Raw genomic sequence first — 20,855 nt, 5'->3', positions numbered from 1 at the left:
ACAGTACTGTATTGTAGCAAGTATTTCTATTATATCATAGAAATGTTTGTTATAACACAATGTCATAGAGTGGCAAATGTGTAGCAGACTGGGGTGACCTGATGATGTTCTCCACAGCCTCCCTGGAAAGATCAAAGCCTTAAGAGAAGGGTGTGTCTGTTATGCTCTTGAGGATATTTGAATGGGCAGCAGGTCAGACCCAGGACACGCTTATGAACACCTCAGTGTCAGCCCTGAGGAGCGAGAGGGGAGGGCGGTGTAGGCATCTCTGATTGGAATGTTTTACATGCTAGTGAGCAGAAAAGAGCATGTGAGAGTATACAATCTGGAACAGAGTAGAAATGCAACACATTTATTAATGTCGAATATAGCTTTCTATAGAACACATTGAAACATTAAGTATATGAAGTTTCTTTTGTCATAAAGCTGGTAGCAAATATCTGAATATAATAATGAAAGTAAAGCTGCTAGGTCAACGATGAGTAAGGCATTTTAAAATTTACCCCACACTGCCTAAGGCTCGACCACTTATGTTGTGTTGTAGAAAAGTGCAATAAAGCTTTATTTCCTTATATCCAGTGTACAGGTTTTCGTTATGTTTACTTATTTTCTTTTAATATTAATTTCTTAAGTCTCAGATAATGAATTAAAATTGTATCAGGTTCTGTTATGATCCTCCGTAACCGTCACGGTCTGTTTGAAGTGCTCCCACAGGGGGCGCTGTCCTGGTAGTCTGCAGTGCACTTTGGCAACTGTGACAGGTGTTTTGTCGTCCATGGTGTCCAGAGTAAATCTGTGCCTGCAGATCACTTCCGGCTTGGGCCGAAGAACATCATACAGTGCCTGTAAAGCCCGCACGTCCTCCAGAGCATCATGGGCCTTGTAGCTCACGCCCAGCAGCTTCCTGACCAAGTTCTCCTGTCGAAAACTCTCCAGCCCATAGTCCTTCAGCACCTCACGTGACAGCGGCAGAGTGTCAACGTAACCTGAGACCAAAGACTCAAACTCTGCTCTGAGACCAAATTCATCTAGCGCGCGAGCCAGAAGCACACAATCAAAGCGCCGAATGTTGTGGCCGACGACGAGAGGGCGGCCGAGCATCTGAAGGAAAGCTATAAAGGAGACGAGCACCTCTCTGAGGGAGTTGGTGAGAACAGGCTGCCGGTGCAGGTACAGCCTCTGCCTGTGAACCTTGAAGCCAGTCACCTTGGAAGCTCCTTGCTGCATTCGACAGCGAGGGACGACGTAGAGGTTCAGCGAGTGGCCTCCACTCACCGCAGCCAGCTGGACGATCTCACAATTGGGATCTAGAGGAATAAAACATGAACACTTTCATGTGCTTCAAATTTAAATGACTACCTGAAGATTTTGTTTGTTTGTTTTTTAGCAGAAACAAGAGCAATTTTAAGAGCCAATAAATGAAAGTAAAATAAATAAAGAAGAAACAGAAAAAACACCCTCAAATAAGTTAATAATTGTTGATGTTGCACAGTTTGTTTTCCACTGTGCAGCTTCCTGCAGCAGACATGGGCTTAGCATAAATGGGTAAAAAAAATAACTACAAATAATAAACCTGAGGGACATCTGTTTGTGTTTTGTCTTTGAAAGAATAAATAACTCAGCCATTATACTGGAATATGATTTTTAAATAATCAAATATCAGTCCAAATCTATATTATAGCTTCAACTTTCTGTTCTTAGCTCACAGGAGTGGTCTTTTGCTGCTGTAGCCTTCAAGGTTCAACATGTTGTGCATTCAGAGATGCTGTTCTGCACATTTTCTGCTATTTAATAGTTGTTTTTTTCTTTTAAAGAAAAGAAAAATGACCAAAAAAAACAAACAAATGAGCTATTGAATATTTTGGCTCCATTTATCTTCCATACATGTGTGCACGGTGCGCTTAGTGGGTCAACCGTGTGTGTCTTTCCAACTTTTAACCGCAGTTTACAACATTATCACCATGATACAGTTTTATCGGTCATAATAACTCACGTAAAACAAAGTTAGAGTATGACCGTACCCAGTCCAGTCGTCTCCAGGTCAAAGAAAACCAGCGACTGTTGAGCGCCTTCAGCTTCCTCAGTTTTTTGCATCACGAATAAATAACTTCCGTTAGTGAGAGCAACGGAGAGGTTAGCTAAAAAAGTCCAAAAGCGACTATCATCATTGGCCTAAAGTGTTTAGCGATAAAACATTACATTTGGTCGGCACAGTTTTACTGTACACCGAGTCTGTCAAGCTTTTCCCGCCATGTTTTAAAGCACCTGCGCAGTGACCGACCGGAAGCTTGAAAGTTTCAAAACAAAAGCCTCGACGAAAAGGACCATATTGGACCATACAATAAAGATACATGAAAAACACAACTAAAAAAACTCGCACGCTTAGGTATAACATGCAACTGAAAACCGAGAAATAAAGAACCTTCCCATTTAACTTTTTTTTGTTATTTCTTCCTCTTTGGAGCTAAAAGAGGCCACACATACACATGAGATGTCAATGGAAACCCCAGGATGTCCTTATTTTGTACATCAGGACTTGGTAGGGTAGCTTAAATAAGTCAAATGATATAGACCAAAAACAAATGTCCATTACAGAGGACATAAATGAATAGGCTGGTTCTAAGGAGGATATATTTGTTTGACATACTGATTTTTTTCTGCGTGAGTCATGCAAAAATTTTGAATAGTAGAATGCTCCCATCTATAAGAGACAAAAAGATAGCAAGTCATCTATACAAATTACAAGCTATGTTGGGCTCCACCACTGACTAGAAAAAATAAAATAAAATAAATCTTTGATATAATCATTGGTGTTAACCAGCAAGCCCAAGGTTCACAACTATGCCCTCTAGAGAAGAAGACGGTTCCATATGCTTGTCTGTCTGTTTCTTTGTTAGCAGTCTAGCTTCTACAGTTTTCAAGAAATGAAGAGTCAGCTGAGACAGGATACGGTGCAGTTTAAAGGTGTCATTTCCTGCTCTTATAGAAACCTGGGATAAAACAGAATCAGTTGAACGTTAGAAACCACAGAGAGACACTTTGTAGTAGCAGATCTTTTATTAAGGCTGAGAAAGATGTGGCTAATGCTCTTTTTTTTTAAAAAACAAAATATTTTGCAGACCCATTGCATTTTGGTCCACAGAGGCTACAAAAAGGCATCAATGAGATCAAAGGGAAACAGAAAAGGAAGATTGCACTGCATGTGACACATTACATTACATTTAACAGTAAATAAGTTAAATCTTGATAACTTATGACCACACATACTCCATTTTATTTTCCACTGACCTGAACATAACAGCAAATAAAAGGTCAGCTTTAACATTATTTATTTTATTTATTAAAATTATTTAATATTTTTGCTTTGTCCCGAAGGTACAATTGGAGACGCTAAATGTGGTAGGTCTCCAGGCCTTGTACAGCTCCTGCAGCATTTTGGCATCCTCCACAGCATTATGAGCGTCGTAGCTTTTTCCCAGGAAGCGCCGGACCATGGACTCCTGGGAGTAACTGCTCAGACGAAACAGGTCCTTGCTAAGCAAGAAGGTGTCCAGGAACCCAGACACCACCTGTTGGAACTGCTGCAGGAGGGAGCAATTCTGCAGCCACCTGGTGAGCACAGGTGCATCAAAGCGCTTTGCATTGTGGGCCACCAGCAGCACTGGACGGTGGAAGGAGCGCAGGAAGGCGATGAAATTAGTGAGAGCCTCCGCAAGAGGGATGGTGTCCACGGGAACCCCGTGGAGAAAGAGGCGGTTGTTGCTGACGGTGAAGCCCGTGACACGTTTTGCGCTCTCTGTGAGAGGCTGGCGGGGGAGGATGTAGACATTAAAGATCCTGTCTTCACAGATGGCGCCGAGCTGAATGATGTCACACACCGTGGTGTCTGAAAATAGAAGACGGGACAAAAGGAAAAACAGATAACCACAAGTCATAATAGAACAGTCTTTTTGCAGAAAGCAGTGCAACATGAACAGGATGATAGCTTCCCATTTAAAAGCAATAGTTTGTCAGGTTATAATGTTAATATTTCTATCCTTGTCAAGACTTAGATGAGAAATCTTACACCACTCTTAACATCTGTCACTCACATGGATACCTTGACAGAAATGCTGAAAACAGTACTGGTGGGCAGATCTATCGCAATATCGATACCAACACTGGTATTGGATCGATACTAACACAATCGTATGTAGTTAAAATCCCAACACTGTTGTGTTGGTGTTCATTAAAATGTACTCAGGAATAAGCAAATTTATGATAATTCAGCTAATAAATCATGACACACAGCTCTGACCTACATAAGCTCCCCTTATAAGTTAAAGGTATCGGTATCGGCAATACTGCTCTTAATCCACTTGGTATTGGATCGATACCAAAATTTACAGTATCGCACAGCACTAGAAAACAGACAGTCTTGAGGATGCTACAGAGCATGCAAGTTTTTGTGTGGTTAGTTTTCAAACAAATGGGAGAGGTGCCTAGACATACATTTGTGCAGGAGTTGGGGCTCGAACATTCTCTTTGTTGTGCTGGATGATAGTTTCTGCACCTTTCAGGATGTTACGCCTGATAGGGATAACCCTTCTTTCTATTTTGTGAACTGAACAGTTTTTCCTTCACATTTCAGGGCTGCTTCCAGATTGAAATGACTGAGTGTGAATCAGAAGATGATGGAAAACAGCTTATTGTATTTTCTGGATGCAAGTCCACTGGAGAATTACGCAACATTAAAAAATGGCCGGTAGATGTATTAAACATAAATAAATAGACAAAAACACATAATGTTTGTTATCAGGAAGTGATAACAGATAATCACTCCCTATTTGTAGATTACAGTGAAAATGAAAATATCATCAGCTGCTGTTGTTAATCTTCAGCTCTCTGCGTGCTGTTCTTTTTGTCCTGCAGGTAGGGCTGTTTGCTGATCCCGCTTATACTGACGTGAGTAACACGCCTCTCTTTAATGGACTCCTGCCAAGACGTGTGACACCAACATGCCTGGCCTATGAGGCCATTCTCACACCCACGCTAGCTCAAATCACAGAAACGAAATCAGCATCTGGTTTCATCTATGGCGTGTCTTATGTCCCAACGATGACAGGAAATATAATTTTGACTGACTTCCTAACTGAACAGTGCTGTGGTTTCCACTGAGTAATCTGCTGAACTCTTTCTCAAATTAACTGCAGCCATGCAGTCCTGAAACACGAGTGTGTATTTAATGTTAAATGTACTGTTCATATAATGCAGAACATGTATGATACTAGCACGTGGGCACAGCTGTGGTTTCTGTGCTTTTTGTTTGTTTGTTTTTTGTTTAAAGCTGCCTGACACTTTTTATAATCCCTCAAAGAGAGCTTGAGGAAACGGAAGGCTGACAAGTGTAAGATTAGATTAGACAGCAGTAAAAACAGAAACTACCACCCTCCTTATCGCGTAGAGTAAGGGCTTTACATGATGTGCACACGCGTGTGTGTTGGCAGGTAAAGCCTTCAGATTGGATTGGAAAGACATGATGGATAATATCAGTACATTTTTTTATGTGTGAACAACACAAGGTAATGTAGGGGATCACTGATCTAGGAAGTTTGTCCCATAAAATATATATTTATTTATTTTTTAAAACAAAAAAAACTAAGTGCAGCAGCGGCCGTCTATCAAGTAAATAAAGTGATGTTTTGGTGCTTAAAGCGTGTTGTAATTCTGTTTTGGTAAATTGGTGAATGCAGTATTAGGCAAGGCACAGAGTTGCAACTGCATGTAACTACTGCTTTCATTTCATTGACATCCAGTGATGCTGAGGTTTAAGTTACTCCAAAAAAGCTCTATCTAAAATAACATAAAATAAAACAAAATACAAGAAGAAACGTTATATTATTAGATTAGTACCTAATCCAGTGGTTTCCAGGTCAAAGAAAACAACAGTTCTGTCTTGAGCCATCTGCAGATGAAAAATTAAAACAAAACAACAACAAACAACAACAGTCAGTGTTTAAACGGAACCTTTTTAAAGTTAATTTTGCCTCCTCAGTCACAGCTGTAGTCAGTCACTGAGAGCGTGTATTGAACTCACCGTGCAGCCTGCAGGTTGCTAAGTCTGCTGAGCCTTGTGACAGATGTGAAGTCAGCTGGAGAGAATATATGTACTTATGCGGACTCCTCAGGGAGGGCCCAGCAGGTGAACCCCCGCCACGACATTTCACAACTTAAAACTGCGCCCTGCTTTCATTTTAGTGGAAGAGAAACTCTTTTTTTCTTCCTTCTAACCAGTCTCCTTCCTGCTCGTTCGGCCCGCTCTGAACGTCCGTGAATGTGCCAGCGGTAGAAACACACTCACACGCACGTTTCTCGGTAAACGTGGAAACTTCTCTGCTGTTCGTTCACTTTCATTTTTGAGCCGCTAGATGACACACGGTTTTTGTTCTACGGCAAACCGTAGATTTGAATAGCCTATGTTATATAAATGAATAAATAATAATACAGTGACTGTATGACACAAAATACAAATATAAAGAAATTCATATTTTTAAAAAGTTACACTATTAAGCGAAACTTTAAAAAGTAGAGTGTGACCGTAATGATTTTGAAGTAATTTGAAATAAAAAGTTTTTAAAAAGCTGTTAAAGACGGTAAAAAACAACACCCCCCCCCCCCCCCCCCCAAAAAAAAGCAAAACAACATCAACAAAAAACGTATTCTACAGTATTATAAATATTCTGCGAAGTATTTTATTTTATTTTATCTTGCGCTCGTTTGCTGCCACCTTCTACCAACCAGGGATGCTCATGATTGATCATTTTCCTATAGTCCAGTATAAACGTTTTCACAGCCCCTCTGCTGTTCTGTGAAAGTTTGTAGACACCTTCAGAAACAGTAACTTGATGTAATTATTTACTGTGTGACTTTATCACATAGTAGTGAGGAAATTGTGGTCCGCTCTCACAGCGGTTAGTCTGTTTCGGTTCACTGAGCTTTATGGTGTTTCATTCATACACAGCATTCCAGTCAAGCTGAGATCTGGACTTTGACTGGATCATTGCAGCACCTTGATCCATTCATTTTCAGACATTGTAGATTTGCTGCTGCACTTGGGGCCATTGTCCTGTTGCACAACCCAGTTTTCTCCAAGCATTAACCGTTGGACACACTTGACTCACACGTTAGAGAACTTTGGTATTCTTCGGTTTGCCAAGTTGCATCTGAGCAAACCACAAGAGTTGTTGAACCAATGTCCTTTGGATAGACGAGAGCGAAGCGGAGACGTTTGGCCAAAATGCACAGATCTACATTTAGAGAAAATTAAATGCAGCATAACAAACACTTCTTATCAACTGTCAGGCACCGTGGCGGGGGGATGGTGATTTGGGCTGGGGACCTTGAAGTGACTGACCAAAACCTCCTCAGGCTGTACTGCCATGTCTTTTGTTTGTTTTGTTTTTTTTAGAAATCAGACCTTGGGTTGAAATTACTGGGACATTCTGTTGACTATTTTTCAGCTGTGAATAATCTTTCTCACTGGACCATAGATGTATAACCTTTGCAGGTTGATGTGCAGCAGCTCATTGCTTCTCTAAGACCATTGTCGATGCCTTTCCTTCTTCACATTGTGTTAACAAACACCTGAGTGCTCCAGACCTGCAAACAGACAAAACTTCTGCTTTTATAGAGGAGGTGACATTTTCTGCTACTTACTCTCTTTATTCCTATGGAAGTGCAAAGGGTGCACTTAGTTTTTCACACTGTGGTTGTGAAAGTATCATGCATTCACTTAAAATAAGGCTGGTTTTTGTTTCTTTTTTATGTACTCGGATAATTATATGAGTAATTCAGTGGTACGTGGCTTTAACGCATTATGTTATTTTAGATAAAATTTGGAGAAAAAAATCCCTTCACTATTAGGCTATAACGTAAAAATCAATATATTGTATTCAGACCTTTTCTATCTGAACCTGAGCTTAAAAAAAACATACCACACATCACTCAAAACACATCAGCATGAAGACGATCACAGAGGTGAGAAGGTGTGGTGCCAACACAAAAAGCTTATGTAACTGTTTCTGATTGCAGTTTCCCCTGTTTCCTCTGGAGCAAATCTTATTGGATAACTGTTGTAGAAAAGAAATACTCTGTGTTAATAAATTCTAATTTTTCTTTTATTCATCTGGTTTACCCTCTCGCACCCTCCATGTCTTTCTCTGCACTGATGGTGGCACTAGAGCAGTGTTTCCCAACCTTTTGGAGCCACAGCACATATTTCACATCAGAAAAATCACACCAAACAAAAATGCCACAAAAGCATATTGATAGTTTTTGTTTTGAATTGGCTCGGTTTGTCCCGAGTATGCCCTTCTCGCTTTCTTCTGACCACTACTCATGCTAGATAATCCTCCACGGCACACCTATGTGTGGTTGGGAAAACACTGCACTACACTACAGCCCAATGACGCGTCACCAAGGGCGTAGATTTGGCATGGACGGAAGGGACATGTCCCCACCAATCGCTGAACCAGATTATTGAATTGTCCCCACCAATAATTTGATCTATTCGAGTAAAGAAAATCAAACCCGATAGAAAGAAAACAAAAACGATCTGTCAACGTCTCATTCACCCAGCGGTGCAGAAAGAGTTAAATTACGTCCTCTACTGGAGTCCTACCTCATGTGACAAATATGGCCAATGTGATTGGCTGTGCATTTCATGGCGCTCTGTTTAGTTTTAGCAGCGGCAAACCTGCGCTGCGAGGAGGATGGCAGCAAAAAGGAAGAACCCGGATATAAGTATTTTTCAAAGAAACCTGTAAGTCACTTAAAGCCAAATTAACTCATAAAATGTGTCCGTCATAATAACATTACAGGTTATGCTAGGCTTTGGCCCACATCAGTCTAAAATTGTATGTAACCACGAATAATGTGTTTTGGAAACTAACTGCACAACATGCAGCACTATTAGTTCTCTCAGTCTCAGAGCAGCATTTCTAATTTTGACTGAAACTGTCAGAGAAAACGGCAGCTTTGAGCAAGTCAGGATATTAGTTTACAGAGGCTGTTAAAATTATATGTCTAACGTTAAAATGTTGGTGACACAATAATTTCATCCTAATGGTACTGACATATTCATAGGGTTAATTTTTGAGACAAAATGTCATGAGGTAGTCATGATTTTGCAAATATCCACCTTGTATTGCAGTTTGCACAAATTGTTTTAAAAATGCACTCACCCTGCAAACATTACTGATGAGTAGTGATGGCCAAATGAAGCTTTCCGAAGCACTGAAGCTTGTATTGAAAAACGGTTCATTACTCGAAGCTTTTCAACACAGTCCTCTCCGGTGACATCTGGTGGTGAAAATTTTGAAGAGCAGCTTGAATCTGCAAAATAAAACGGACTGCTCAATTATCACTGCTCACTCAAGAGTGGAGTTCTCTCTGATATTGGGCCACCGTTCCGTTGCTTTGAACATGTAATTGGTTTTGTTTTCTCGATTGGGGGGCTGAAAAAAATGTAATGCGTATTTGCGTAATACATTTTGATCAATAAACTTTCCCTATTTAAACATGCACTATGGTGTGGCCTTTCTTTGCTCATAACTCCTTGATGTTGGTAAATACAATAAGTGAGCAATATATATAATATACATATGAGAATGCACAGCACATTATGGAGTATGCCCCTGCTGTGAAGTCCTGCCTCCATCTACTTGTCGTTTAATCACTGGACAGCTGGACAGGTTCATACAAAATATTAGATGAGGCCAATTGTCCTATACATATTTTTGACCTAGGGGTGGGATTGATTGTGAACTGGAAAGGGAAAATGCTTAGGGAGCTGAGTACGGCTGCATCGTCACTGATTTGTAGAATCATTTTTGATTCGATACAGGATCCGATTCAATTAGATTGGAATCTGGAAAGTTTTGCCTCAGTCAGAAATATTACAATTCTGGTCATGTATCAGTATATATCCATAATTTCGTATCTATTAAAAGAAAGCTGACACATGTGAGACTTAATTAGAGATGTAAACAGAGAGTTATGAAACCTGCAGCTGCAGAAGCCAGCGGAAAAAAAAAAAGAGGCAAACACAGCGCGGACCCGCCGACACATCAAAATCTGACTCTGACGCGTCGGGTCCGCGCTCTGTGTTCACGTTTGTATGCAGAATCCGTAAACCTGCTCCCAGTTACTGTTTTAGCTGCATGGTGTTTGACGACATTTGTGAGGTTTAACCTGAGATGCTGGCGTTTCAGGCATAATAACGTTAATTTACAAATCGACACGGGATTTTAATGAATCAATATCACTTTATTCAATTTAGCATGGATTGTAATCAGAAAGGCGATAATCAAAACCCACCCCTAATCAAGAACTTGCAAAGTAAAAACATGATCTATGTCAGGTAGCCCTTTTGTTATTTACATTTAAAAAGAGGATTAGTGTTACTGTGCGCTGGCTGAGTCTGTTTCTTTTCTTAGAAATAGTTTCTCCTGCCCTGGAGAAAATCCACTTGCATGGAACAGAAGAGGCTGTGGAGTGCAGGAACTACACTGCAAGCTGGTAGATATGCAGGTATTCCTGGGTCCTGCAGACTATCACCTAAAAACAATAAACAAAATGATTTTCTAAACTGTAGCAATGTAATGTACGTATAGTGTCAAATACATTTTTGTAGTCTTCATTAGCTTTAATTCACATGGAAGTGTTCCTGAAGTCATATGCTGTAATGATATTTACATTATGAAAACGTGATTTTGGACATTTCAAGTTTTTCACTTCGGCAGATAAAATGAATTGAGCAAAATCAACTCAAAATATTCCCACACGCCAGAACGTCCTCTCTTCCTCGCTGGCTCCATATCTGTCAGTGGAATGATCACCTCTTCGCTCTCTGTCACACACTCCACGAATCCCGTGGATGATTCACTTCCTTATATCCGTTTGAATCAGGTACCGAAGCAGTTACGTGCGTAATGAAGCTTCGGACGTCACTGGTCACGTGACTTTTGCCAAACGAAGCAAGCCTCGACACAGTGCTTCTGAACCAGTGTGTTGTTTTTTTCGACACACGCTCCGGAGCGTCAGCTTCAAGCGGGCCATCACTACTGATGAGTCAAGATCTGCACAAATTGACAGAAACACTGAAGCAGCTCCACATTTTATTGTCATGTATGTCCTATTTGTCAGGTGACAGAAGAACCAACACAAAGCTCAGAGAGCAATGGTGATGCAAGATCACAGGTGAAATTGGATCATGAGGCACATATGTGACTGCATGTATGTGGAATGTCTCACTGTTATTCATCAGGTGACAGAGGCAGCTCTGCCATGTTGTAGCTCAGACAGAGGTGAAGAGGCGAGGTCACAGGTGACTGACTGATGATTTGGTGCTATAGATTAACTAGTATTTATTATCATGACAATAATTGTTAGGCTGCTGATGTAAATTGATTCACTAGTGTATATTTGACAAAGAATCTGAATTGACATGTCTCACTTTTTATATGGCACGAATCAATGTGTTATTTTATCAGGTAGCAATATGTCCTAGTGCAGTCAGAGGGGAAGAGCCAGGGCCAAACATGAGGCACATCAAGCACAGAATAATAATTGTAATCTGAGGATAAAACGCAGGTACTGAGGCTGAAAGAAGCTTCAGTGCTCTCAGAAGACTAAAAAGATGGCTAAGGTCAACAATGACTCAAATGAGATTAAACAATGCTGCTGTATGTCCACCAGGAGAGACTGGACAGTATAGATGTAAAACAAATATGCCAGCAGTTTATCTCAGTTAACGAGAGGAGCAGGCATGTGTTTGGCTCCTTCACATAGTGGACATCGAGTTGTTGTGTGGGACACCAGTAGTCCATGTCTGTCGCTGTAACAGTAGTTCATGTTTAGAACAGAAAATCTCAGCTCACTGATTTGATCGGGGCAATTGTGCCTAAACTGTTGCATAATTTTGCTGAGAGATCTTTTACTTTGTGGTAATCTTAGATGAGTAGTTTTATGGACAAAAACCAGCAGGTCATTCAGTGTTCCCTTAGTGCCAAAGTATAACAGATGTTGGTGTACTGTAACTGAAGTAATGATGTTAAGTCCTTAAAGTCATATTCTTTTATTGTCATGACTGTATTTGAAGCTATTTTTATTTTTGTATGATACCTGATTTATATGGATTATGGCTGAAGTACACTAAAGCCTAAAATACTTAGTCATTTGTTTAATAGTAATTTAACATTATATAATTCACATATAAAACTATGAATTGTGATTTTAAATGGTTTAAAAGCACGTAGAATAGTATATGTAGGCAAGTATATTTCTCCTCTTTTTATTAAGAAGCAAAACAAAAAGAAAAAGAAACAGGGCAGAGTTCAGTGGTTGAATCATCCGTCCCCACCAATGCCAAAACCAAATCTACGCCCTTGCGCGTCACAGAACATAAATGACAATTCATAAATATCTGGAGTAGATGAAAGCCCTCTAGCTCAATGAATTAATATGCTTCCTTAACAACAAATGTTTATTTTAAAGATTTATACGTTCCTCTTAGGTTCTCAAACTGTGGGACAGTTCCCACTAGTGGTGGGTGGTGGTACTGCAGGTGGGCTCTGCATAAGCGAAGACGTCTCTTGTGATTTTATTTCAGGTTGGATCTTTGTTGGTGTTGACCGAGTGAATGATTGTGTGAGCTTCTTTTGGTTCGTGAAGTCAGGTTCAAAAGATGACTCAACTCACTCGTGCTTGGCTGCAATTTTGCTTTTTTAATAAGCAGATGGATTTTCCCTCATAAAGTCTTTTTTTTCTTCTTACAACCATAGACATGTTTATATCATTAAAAAAAAGAGGAAATGTAACACAAATCGCACCTTATACATACATACTGTGATAACTGTGTCCAGAGTGGCGCAGACAGACACAAGGCTTTTTTTTTTGTTTTGTTTTTTTGCTTTTTGCTTTATAGCACAAAAAATGAGTGACTGAGTATGGCCTGCTAAAATGTCGCCATGAGTAATAGTAGATAATGAACCGTACACAGGATAATATATCCTTTTATAACACCTTTTTATAACAGATTCTTTTTAAATCAATGTACATCCCAAAAGCATGATCATAAATAGCACATACACTGTGTATAAAAGAGGAACAAAACCAAAAAACAACCAAAGAAAGCAGAGCATGCCTTCCAGTGATAGGTACATTCACTTTTTCCTTTTTTTTCTTCTTTTTTCTCCACATGGACAGCTTAGACATACACAACAAACATCATCCCATCAAATATCAGCTAAAAGACATTTGACCAGAATCAGCCATGCCCTTTCAGCTCAACTCCGAAAACAGGTTTTTTTTAATGTCTAAATGGTTCAAAGTGATACTAAAAAAAACCAAAAAACACACACTAAATCATCACTGAGACTTCCAGCTTTTAAAGTTCCTCCAGAGACGCGGCAAGCAAAGAGAGATCGCAGCTTTATCACGGAGACATGATCGCTGTTTAGCTACTGAGAAGAATCTCAACATCACACGGATACTGTTTGGATACTTTATGGACAGAGACAGGAAAGAGAGGAAGAATATGCAGAAACACACGGACGGTTTGAGTTAGTTGCTACTAGTTTTTTTTTGTTGACAGGTTAACAGGCAGATTAAATGCTACTTATCACAGCCAGAGCCGGGAGAGAAGAGGAGCTACTGTACTGGTGAAGAAGAAGAACAGGCATGGCTCAGAGGACATCGCGGACGGTTTGAGTGCATGATGAGTGCAAGTGTTTCCCCACAGGTGCAGTAAAGCTCAGACTAACCCTTGTAAGCTCACATCAGTTAGTTTTAGTGTCACACGACGGATGTAGAGCTGCTTCTTCTTTTCAGTCCTTCCATTAAGCATATTTACGGAGGAGAGGCTAAACATGCACAAAGTGGGAGCTGATAAAAATGGAAGGGATCATTCACTCGTTCACTCACTCCAACAAATAATAAAGATCGGAAAGAAAAAACAAAACGATGGCTTTCATCTGAACAAAAACTATTGACAGCAATACCAACATGTACACTATAATACAGCAATAATATATATTAAAAGAGAAAAAATTCAAGTTCTGACGCAGTAACACTGATGTTTCTGAAATGTGGGGGTGGGGGGTAATAAAAGGCTGCGGGCAAAGAAAGACAGAACAAAACACGTATGGCTGACTGACATCTCATACTGCAGGTCAAGTTCGCGTGACACCCGACGCTCTGCGCTACAACCGCAGGTTGGTGGCTTTTTTTTCTTTCATTTTTTTTTTCCAAATTCTTTTACGACTCAAGAGTGCAACCAAAGTGCTCTCTGTTCATTGTGTAATATTAAAAAAGAGAGAAGCCAGCAGTAAACAGAGGAGAACCGACACAGAAACAAAAGTGGAACCTGAATTTCAGATACTTATATTTGCAAAACAGGCCGTAGAGACTGATCACCGATGAGCAACCCAGCAACCCAGCAGCAGCACTGGACTGTCTCTTTATGTACACCTTTTTTCCTCCTCTTTAATATAATAATAACAATAATAATAATAATTAACATACAGCTGTAAGAGACAGTTCCTTCAAACTGAAGAAAAATTGTGATGGAGAAGCATGCAGCCTCTTGGCTGGTGTGTCCTGTGTAAACGAGAAAAGCAGACTTAGCTTGGTGCTGGTTACAGACAAGTTGGTTGTCCGCCAGTTCGGTCAGTATGGCTACATTTCTTTTGGGGGGCTTTCACCATCTGCCCGCATGCTAAAAAATAAAGACGAGGCTCTGAAAGGTTTGGCTTTGCAGGTGTGGGTGTGGTGTCCTGTGTCTCGCCACCCGTCCTTCCGTTCCTCTTCCCCCACCCCTCCCTCTCCTCTGACTGACCCCTGGGGCTCCAGCAGGGGTCAAACGGTTCAGATCAGAGGATCAGCGAACACAGTTAAACTTGTCTTTTTGCTTCTCTCCAGATTTCACATTAGTCGTCAGTCATCCTTCAGTGACCAGCTGCTGTTTTTGTCCCTCTCTGTCAGAATCGCCTTCCTGCTTTGACTGGACCAAGGGAGGAGGTAAGGCTGGGCACCAAGGAGGGGCAACAGGCGACTCTTGGCGTAAACCTTGCCCCATGACCAGCCTCATTCTGCCCTAAACTCGTCTTCCTCCCGTTCTCACTCAGCCTCCCGCGAATGGTCGTTTCGGGGTCAAACCATGAACTCGTTGTTGCCGTACAGAACCAGCTGCTGCGGCCCCGAGCCGAAGTCCGACTCCCTCCGATGGCTTCCCGAGGGCTCCCGTGGCGAGCTGCGGCTCAGCCTGAGCCTGTGCCGCGTTTTCCCGGTACTTTGGCCCCCCTCTGCCTCAGCCAAAGGGGTCCCCAGGCTGCAGGAGGTGAGTAAGGGCCCGGAGGAGGAGGAACGGAACCTGTAGTGAGGGGAAGGAGAACCAGACGCGTTGGAGGAGAGAGAGGAGGAAGGGTGATAGGAGGAGACGGTGGAAGTGGAGTCTGCTGAATCCTGGGAGTCGGGCTGGCGTCGCAGAGCTCGCCTGCTCTTCGCCTCTGACTTTCTGGATCGGATTGTGCCGCGATCTGTGAAGAAGAACACACAAAGATGGCAGTGATAAGAGAGTTATTATTATTATTTATTACACAAAAAGCAACTAATTGAATTACAAAATTAGGAAAATTTACTTTCAAGTAGACAATTTCACATGGTTATCCTTTATTAGACATAAATAGAATATGATTAGCTGACTTTACCTGGAGCCATTAAGCCATTACCTTAAACGAATATAAGGATGATGAAGGTTGAGTGAGAGTGTGAGTTGGCAGCATTTATATAGGATCTTTGGATTACATCGTTACCTGCAGTTAGTCACAGTAAGCAGGGACTGAAACATGAACACAAACACTGACACGCACCAGAGGGGTCAGAGGTGGCTCCCTCCGTATCCATGGTGATATTCTCTGAGCTGTCTGCTGTACCGATGGAGGCTTCAGATTCAGGAGTTTCATCATCGGATGCTCGCGGCTCCAGGATCAACATTTCATAGGTCAGCTCCTCCCTGTTGACAGACACATTAAAGGTCATATTTTAAGTTTTGGGATATTTATTACTGTATGCAACTGACCCAAAGCCATCCACATAGAAGCACACGGCAGCTACAAGACAGAACAAAAATAAATTTTATGTTTGCTCTGAGTTTCCAGGTGACATTAGTTACATTAGTTTTTAGGTGGTTTTAAAGCCTGCACTGTTGTCTGACTTTAAATATGTAACATGTGTAACAGGAATGCACAACTTAAATGTAACAGTATGACCATAGAAACGGCATACTTTTCTTTCTGCAGACTCTCAATCTGCTCTGCGAGGATTCGCTCCTCCTGCTGCATCGCCAGCTCCTGCTGGTCATTGAGCACGGCCTCTGCTGCGTCCTCCACTCCTCCTCCTCCTACGGCAGTTTCTCCATCAACCCCAGAGGGCGCTCTGGGGCTGAGAGGAGGTGAGGTCGTGTGGGTGGTGCTTTGCCAAACACGGCTTTTGCTCTGCAAGTACACACACACACACACACACACTTATAGAGACAGTGTGTTAGCGGAAGTCCAAAGTGACCAGAATGTTCAGGGAGAGACAGTGATGAAGCACACAAAGCTAAGCTGCTACAGGTGTAGGTGGATGCTCTGACCACATACTGACTAGATAGACTGAGCACAGTTCACCACATCACTGCTAAAAAGAAAGACTATGAGGTCAGGTGATAATCACTACGAACAGTTACACACAATCACTTCATACACACACACAGGTTGGCATTACCTTAACTTTAGCTGTGTTAGGCTGTACATTGTAAAACAGAAACAGAAAGCAAAGAGCGATCAGTGGGGCTACAGTTAGTGAGCTGCCTTTTTTGAGAGAAGCATAAACATTCAGCAGTGATTAAAGAACAGTGACGGCAGCCGTGAAGCTGTAGAAATGCACACTACTGCTTATGATGCAGCTCTGCTAACCTGAAATAGTTGATGTTATTAAGTTAGCCTCAATGCTTTCGTAGCCGAAAGCATATGCTTTCTATTTTCAGGGTTTATTTATAGTGCAGTTTGTTTTTGGAAATGTTAAACGTCAAGTGTGAACACGGCACAAAGTCTTTTAATGTGAGAAGATGTCTCCTATGGAACATCTGGATGTAGCTAATATATATATATATATATATATATATATATATATATATATATATGCTTACTATGTACTAGTCAAGATAATGGCTTACTTTGCCTCCCTCCAGACTTCACAGAACATCACTATTTATGTTTATATTAATAATTAAATCTACACAAACAACAAAGCTACAGTACATTATCTGAGAAACAATGTAGTGTATAAATACAGTTTATACAAACAACAATGCTTGGAGAGGCTACACTGCACATAAACACTGTTTTGTGTTTAAAATGCTGTGGCTTATTTGACTTAAAGGTCAGTTGTTCAACTTTTGCTTGACTGTAAAGTCAACTTTAGACTGTAGCAGCCATTGATTTAAAGCGTCAATTTGAACATTTCGTCTGCTGTTGTCGAGGCTTTTTGAAACCAGAGACAGAGAAACTACGGACACCGTATCCTCATGTAGCTGTGGACTGCTGTGAACATAAAGCAGCCATTAGCTAAAGCACAAGCTGCTTTGCCGTCTCTTGTAGTCTAAGATGAACACCAGGCTTTATGAAGGGTATGAAGAAAATGTTTACTGAGGTCATAAATGCCTGTAGCAAAAAGGTCGTTTTTCCCCATTGACTTCTACAGTCTGATTTCTTATGGCAACCAGACGAGCTGCCCCCTGCTGGCCAATAAAAAAAAATCCTGATTTAAAATAGTTCATCAATGGCTACATCCATCTCTTTTATACAGTTTTATGATGTTGAAGTCGGCCTCTTTTGATATACTGCTAATGATGACGACAAACCAGTATATTTAAAAAGAATTGAAGCAATAACTTATAGCTAATATTAAACGTAATAATACTTAATATTAATACAATAAATAAACGAGCTAATGTTTTTATTTGAGTACAGTTGTGCTTACAGACCCTCTCCACCTTCCTATACTTCTGATTATCATCAATATAATCAATAATCAGTTGCTAAACAGAAGACATACATTACATACATTATTTCAAATTACAACTGAAACTGTGAGAAAATGATTACCAGCAATGTTAATTATTTAATACAAACACCCGACCTGGCTGCCAGAGGCCACGTTGCTATAATAAACGATATAACAATGCCAGCTGAAAGACTTCTGGTGTTGTATGATTTGCTGCGCTGCATGTTAGCCAACCCACTGATAACAAAACAGCAACACAAACAAAGAGTCAGACACCTGACATAGAAGTAGCTTACAGGTATATGAGATGAGTGGTGTTACAGACGGCATGAGTGGACGGAATTAAGAGACTGATGGACAGGACAGGACTGGTGGTGGGCGGGTACATGTTGTGGGAGGGGCATACATACCGGGGTGGTAGTGCGGGTAATGCTCATAAACCTAACGGCAATTAGTACGGGTTTCTGGAAGGAGGGTGTGGGGGAGGAAAGGAGGAAGGACAGGTTAGGATTAAGGAGCGGTGAAGGTTATCATTTTAGTATGGATCTGGTTATTTTACAGGTCAAAAGAGGTTTCCAGATTAAAATGAGCTACAGTTGGTTAGAAAGAGAAAGATCTGAAGAAATCTTCCCAACCAGAAAATACCCAGTGTAAAAAGACGCCGAGGGAGGAATTGATAGGCAACTGAACAATGCTGAGGTTCGATTAAAAAGTTAATTAACAGGAAATTCCTAAGTGGGCAAACGTGAATTCATGATTCATACTAGGCTGAATGCAAGTCTTTGTAACAGCCTCAAAAGACGACTTTTCACCTTTCACTTTTCAACAAAGATAAAACTCAGACATTTCTGTTTCTCTCACCAGTTAATGTGTCTTTGCTTTTGTTTTTTGTCCTTGGTGCATTGCAGTTTTATGACAGCAAAAACTATGTAAGAGCCCAACAAGGGTCTGCTGTGGGAAGTTGGGAACTAGGGTCTACTGTGACTGGCTGACCAGATCTGGCCCAGAAAACAACAACCATGGACGTGTGGCACTTTACACATGCTCTACCTATAAGAACAAATCCAGGCGAGATAGCTCTGAACCTGCAAATCATTAAAAAACACTCTTATTTGGAAAGTGTGGATCCATGTGGATGCTGGAGGAATTTGGTTGTCCTGTGAAGCACAAGTTAGCTCATCTTCCCGAATAATGCTTTCCAGAAAGACAGATTACACAGCAGGATGCTCCTTAGGGAGTACAATAATTGCATTCCTGGGTGAAATCATGTAATAGAAGGTATACTGTATAATGTTACATACTGTATTTAGGCATGAGCTGCTTCCTGCTGAAATTTTCAATTTCTCCAATTTTGAATCTTTTGTAGCTTTTTTTGCCTAAATGAACCTCTTATCTCAGTTTCTTGCCGATTACTTGCATGAATAGTGGCTGCATCATCACCATTTACTAAAACTACGCAGTTGGAAAGTACGTCAGTCCACTAGGGTGCTTTTGAGAACTTTACACTTTTCTTCTGAGGTTATTGTTTCCCTGGTATAAATGATCTTATGTGTCCCAAAGAGACCTTTGACGTAAAGAATTAAACTCCTGTGAGGTATTATTACAGCAGAATAATTCACAAATGAATGATTCAAACAAGTGTCCATCCCCTTCAAATGCTTTTTTTGGGTCACCTTTTTGCATGTGTAAGAAAAACACAGCAAAAAGTGTTGATGACACATGTAAAGAAACACACAGGAATGAACTCCTGCCATGGCGACAACCATGCCAGCTGCTCGTGGAGCTGAAAACGGATCCATTTTGATGAGGAGTGAGAGGAAGGAGTAAATAAAAAATAAAAAACTTTCGCTCAATGACAACCTCAGCCTCTATGCTAACACCTACTGCACTTTGATCTTACCATGGACCTCCTGATGTGGGTCAGCCTGCTCTTGGCTTTGTTCTCTGCAAACTCCAGACTGCTGATGTCCTTCAGACGAGCCTTGTACTTGCTCATCTGCTCGTTGATGATCAGCTCCACACACCTGCGGACCAGAGAGCCATTTAAATTGGAAGCAAACAGAGCAGAGATGCTCTGGTACCCTATGATAGGCTTGGACACACTTGGATAAGGAGATGTTTGTTTTTCTTGAAAACCCCCTTTTCAAAATGTAAGAGGCTGAAGTTTTTTTTGTTGACATCAGCCCAAAGATGCAGTTACATTTAGATGTTATTAAGCTGTAATTACAGCAGTATACCAGGTTTCTGGCATTTAATGAATAATGACTGTAAAATTGCAGGGTCAGTTTGTGAACATACGCTGTGGTCTTGCTGATGTCTTGGACGCTCTGCAGTGGGTCAATGCTGTCGGGGCAGCGAAGGATGCAGGGAGCAAACACGATGGCGAGGGCGTTGGCTGACATCCTGTTTGTCTCCTCCTGCAGGGCAATCCTGTAACAGCATAATACTTTTAATCCTGATGTGCAATTCCCACTGAACACAGCTCTAATCCAGTGTGTCTGACGACTAGTGAAAATAATAATATATATAATAGGCCCTGAAACCTCTGCAGCTTTGACCTGATGCTCAAAAACATGATTCAGATCTTATTATAAAACCCTTTTTTCCAGGCACAAGCTGTTTGCCTGGTCATATTGATTCAAGTCATCACTCACCTGACCAGATGGAAGATGAGGCGCTCCAGTGTGCTGAGGTGTGTCCTGCTGAGCTGGTCGATCACAGAATACACTCCGTTGATCACCTCCCGCTTGTCTGGCTGACCTGAAAAGGCA

At 41.1% G+C, this 20,855-nt stretch overlaps 3 protein-coding genes across 17 annotated transcripts in view; all 3 read right to left on the bottom strand.

Annotated features, from left to right (window-relative positions):
* Positions 1–108: 108 nt before the first annotated feature.
* On the bottom strand, positions 109–2,282 carry LOC101468333 (maternal protein exuperantia-1). The gene is made up of 2 exons (XM_004564546.3): positions 2,022–2,282; positions 109–1,307 (listed from the first exon to the last, which is right to left on the bottom strand). The coding sequence occupies exons 1-2, from the start codon at positions 2,092–2,094 to the stop codon at positions 658–660; spliced, it is 723 nt and encodes a 240-aa protein (XP_004564603.1). The 5' UTR covers positions 2,095–2,282; the 3' UTR covers positions 109–657.
* Positions 2,283–3,038: 756 nt separating this feature from the next.
* Positions 3,039–6,329, bottom strand: LOC101468618 (DNA polymerase III PolC-type). The gene is made up of 3 exons (XM_004564547.3): positions 6,077–6,329; positions 5,893–5,944; positions 3,039–3,886 (listed from the first exon to the last, which is right to left on the bottom strand). The coding sequence occupies exons 2-3, from the start codon at positions 5,942–5,944 to the stop codon at positions 3,351–3,353; spliced, it is 588 nt and encodes a 195-aa protein (XP_004564604.1). The 5' UTR covers positions 6,077–6,329; the 3' UTR covers positions 3,039–3,350.
* Positions 6,330–12,741: 6,412 nt separating this feature from the next.
* LOC101468913 (unconventional myosin-IXAb) overlaps positions 12,742–20,855 on the bottom strand; it is a 153,653-nt gene continuing 145,539 nt past the window's right edge. For 10 of the 15 annotated variants that reach the window (XM_076886077.1, XM_076886076.1, XM_076886075.1 and 7 more), the window contains 8 exons: positions 20,739–20,844; positions 20,383–20,514; positions 19,985–20,108; positions 18,495–18,548; positions 16,804–16,824; positions 16,324–16,532; positions 15,909–16,051; positions 12,742–15,575 (listed from right to left, as the gene is read on the bottom strand). In XM_076886077.1, coding sequence (XP_076742192.1) covers positions 15,190–15,575; positions 15,909–16,051; positions 16,324–16,532; positions 16,804–16,824; positions 18,495–18,548; positions 19,985–20,108; positions 20,383–20,514; positions 20,739–20,844 — 1,175 coding nt within the window. In that variant the 3' untranslated portion in view covers positions 12,742–15,189. The remainder of the gene's footprint in view (positions 15,576–15,908; positions 16,052–16,323; positions 16,533–16,803; positions 16,825–18,494; positions 18,549–19,984; positions 20,109–20,382; positions 20,515–20,738; positions 20,845–20,855) is intronic. The other 5 variants (XM_076886078.1, XM_004564550.6, XM_076886084.1 and 2 more) reach the window with 3 other exon arrangements.

This window comes from Maylandia zebra, linkage group LG7, assembly GCF_041146795.1.
Source record: "Maylandia zebra isolate NMK-2024a linkage group LG7, Mzebra_GT3a, whole genome shotgun sequence".
NCBI classification, from domain to species: Eukaryota; Metazoa; Chordata; class Actinopteri; order Cichliformes; family Cichlidae; genus Maylandia; species Maylandia zebra.
The sequence above is the reverse complement of the archived record's forward strand: the minus strand, read 5'-3'. Positions and strand labels throughout refer to the sequence as shown.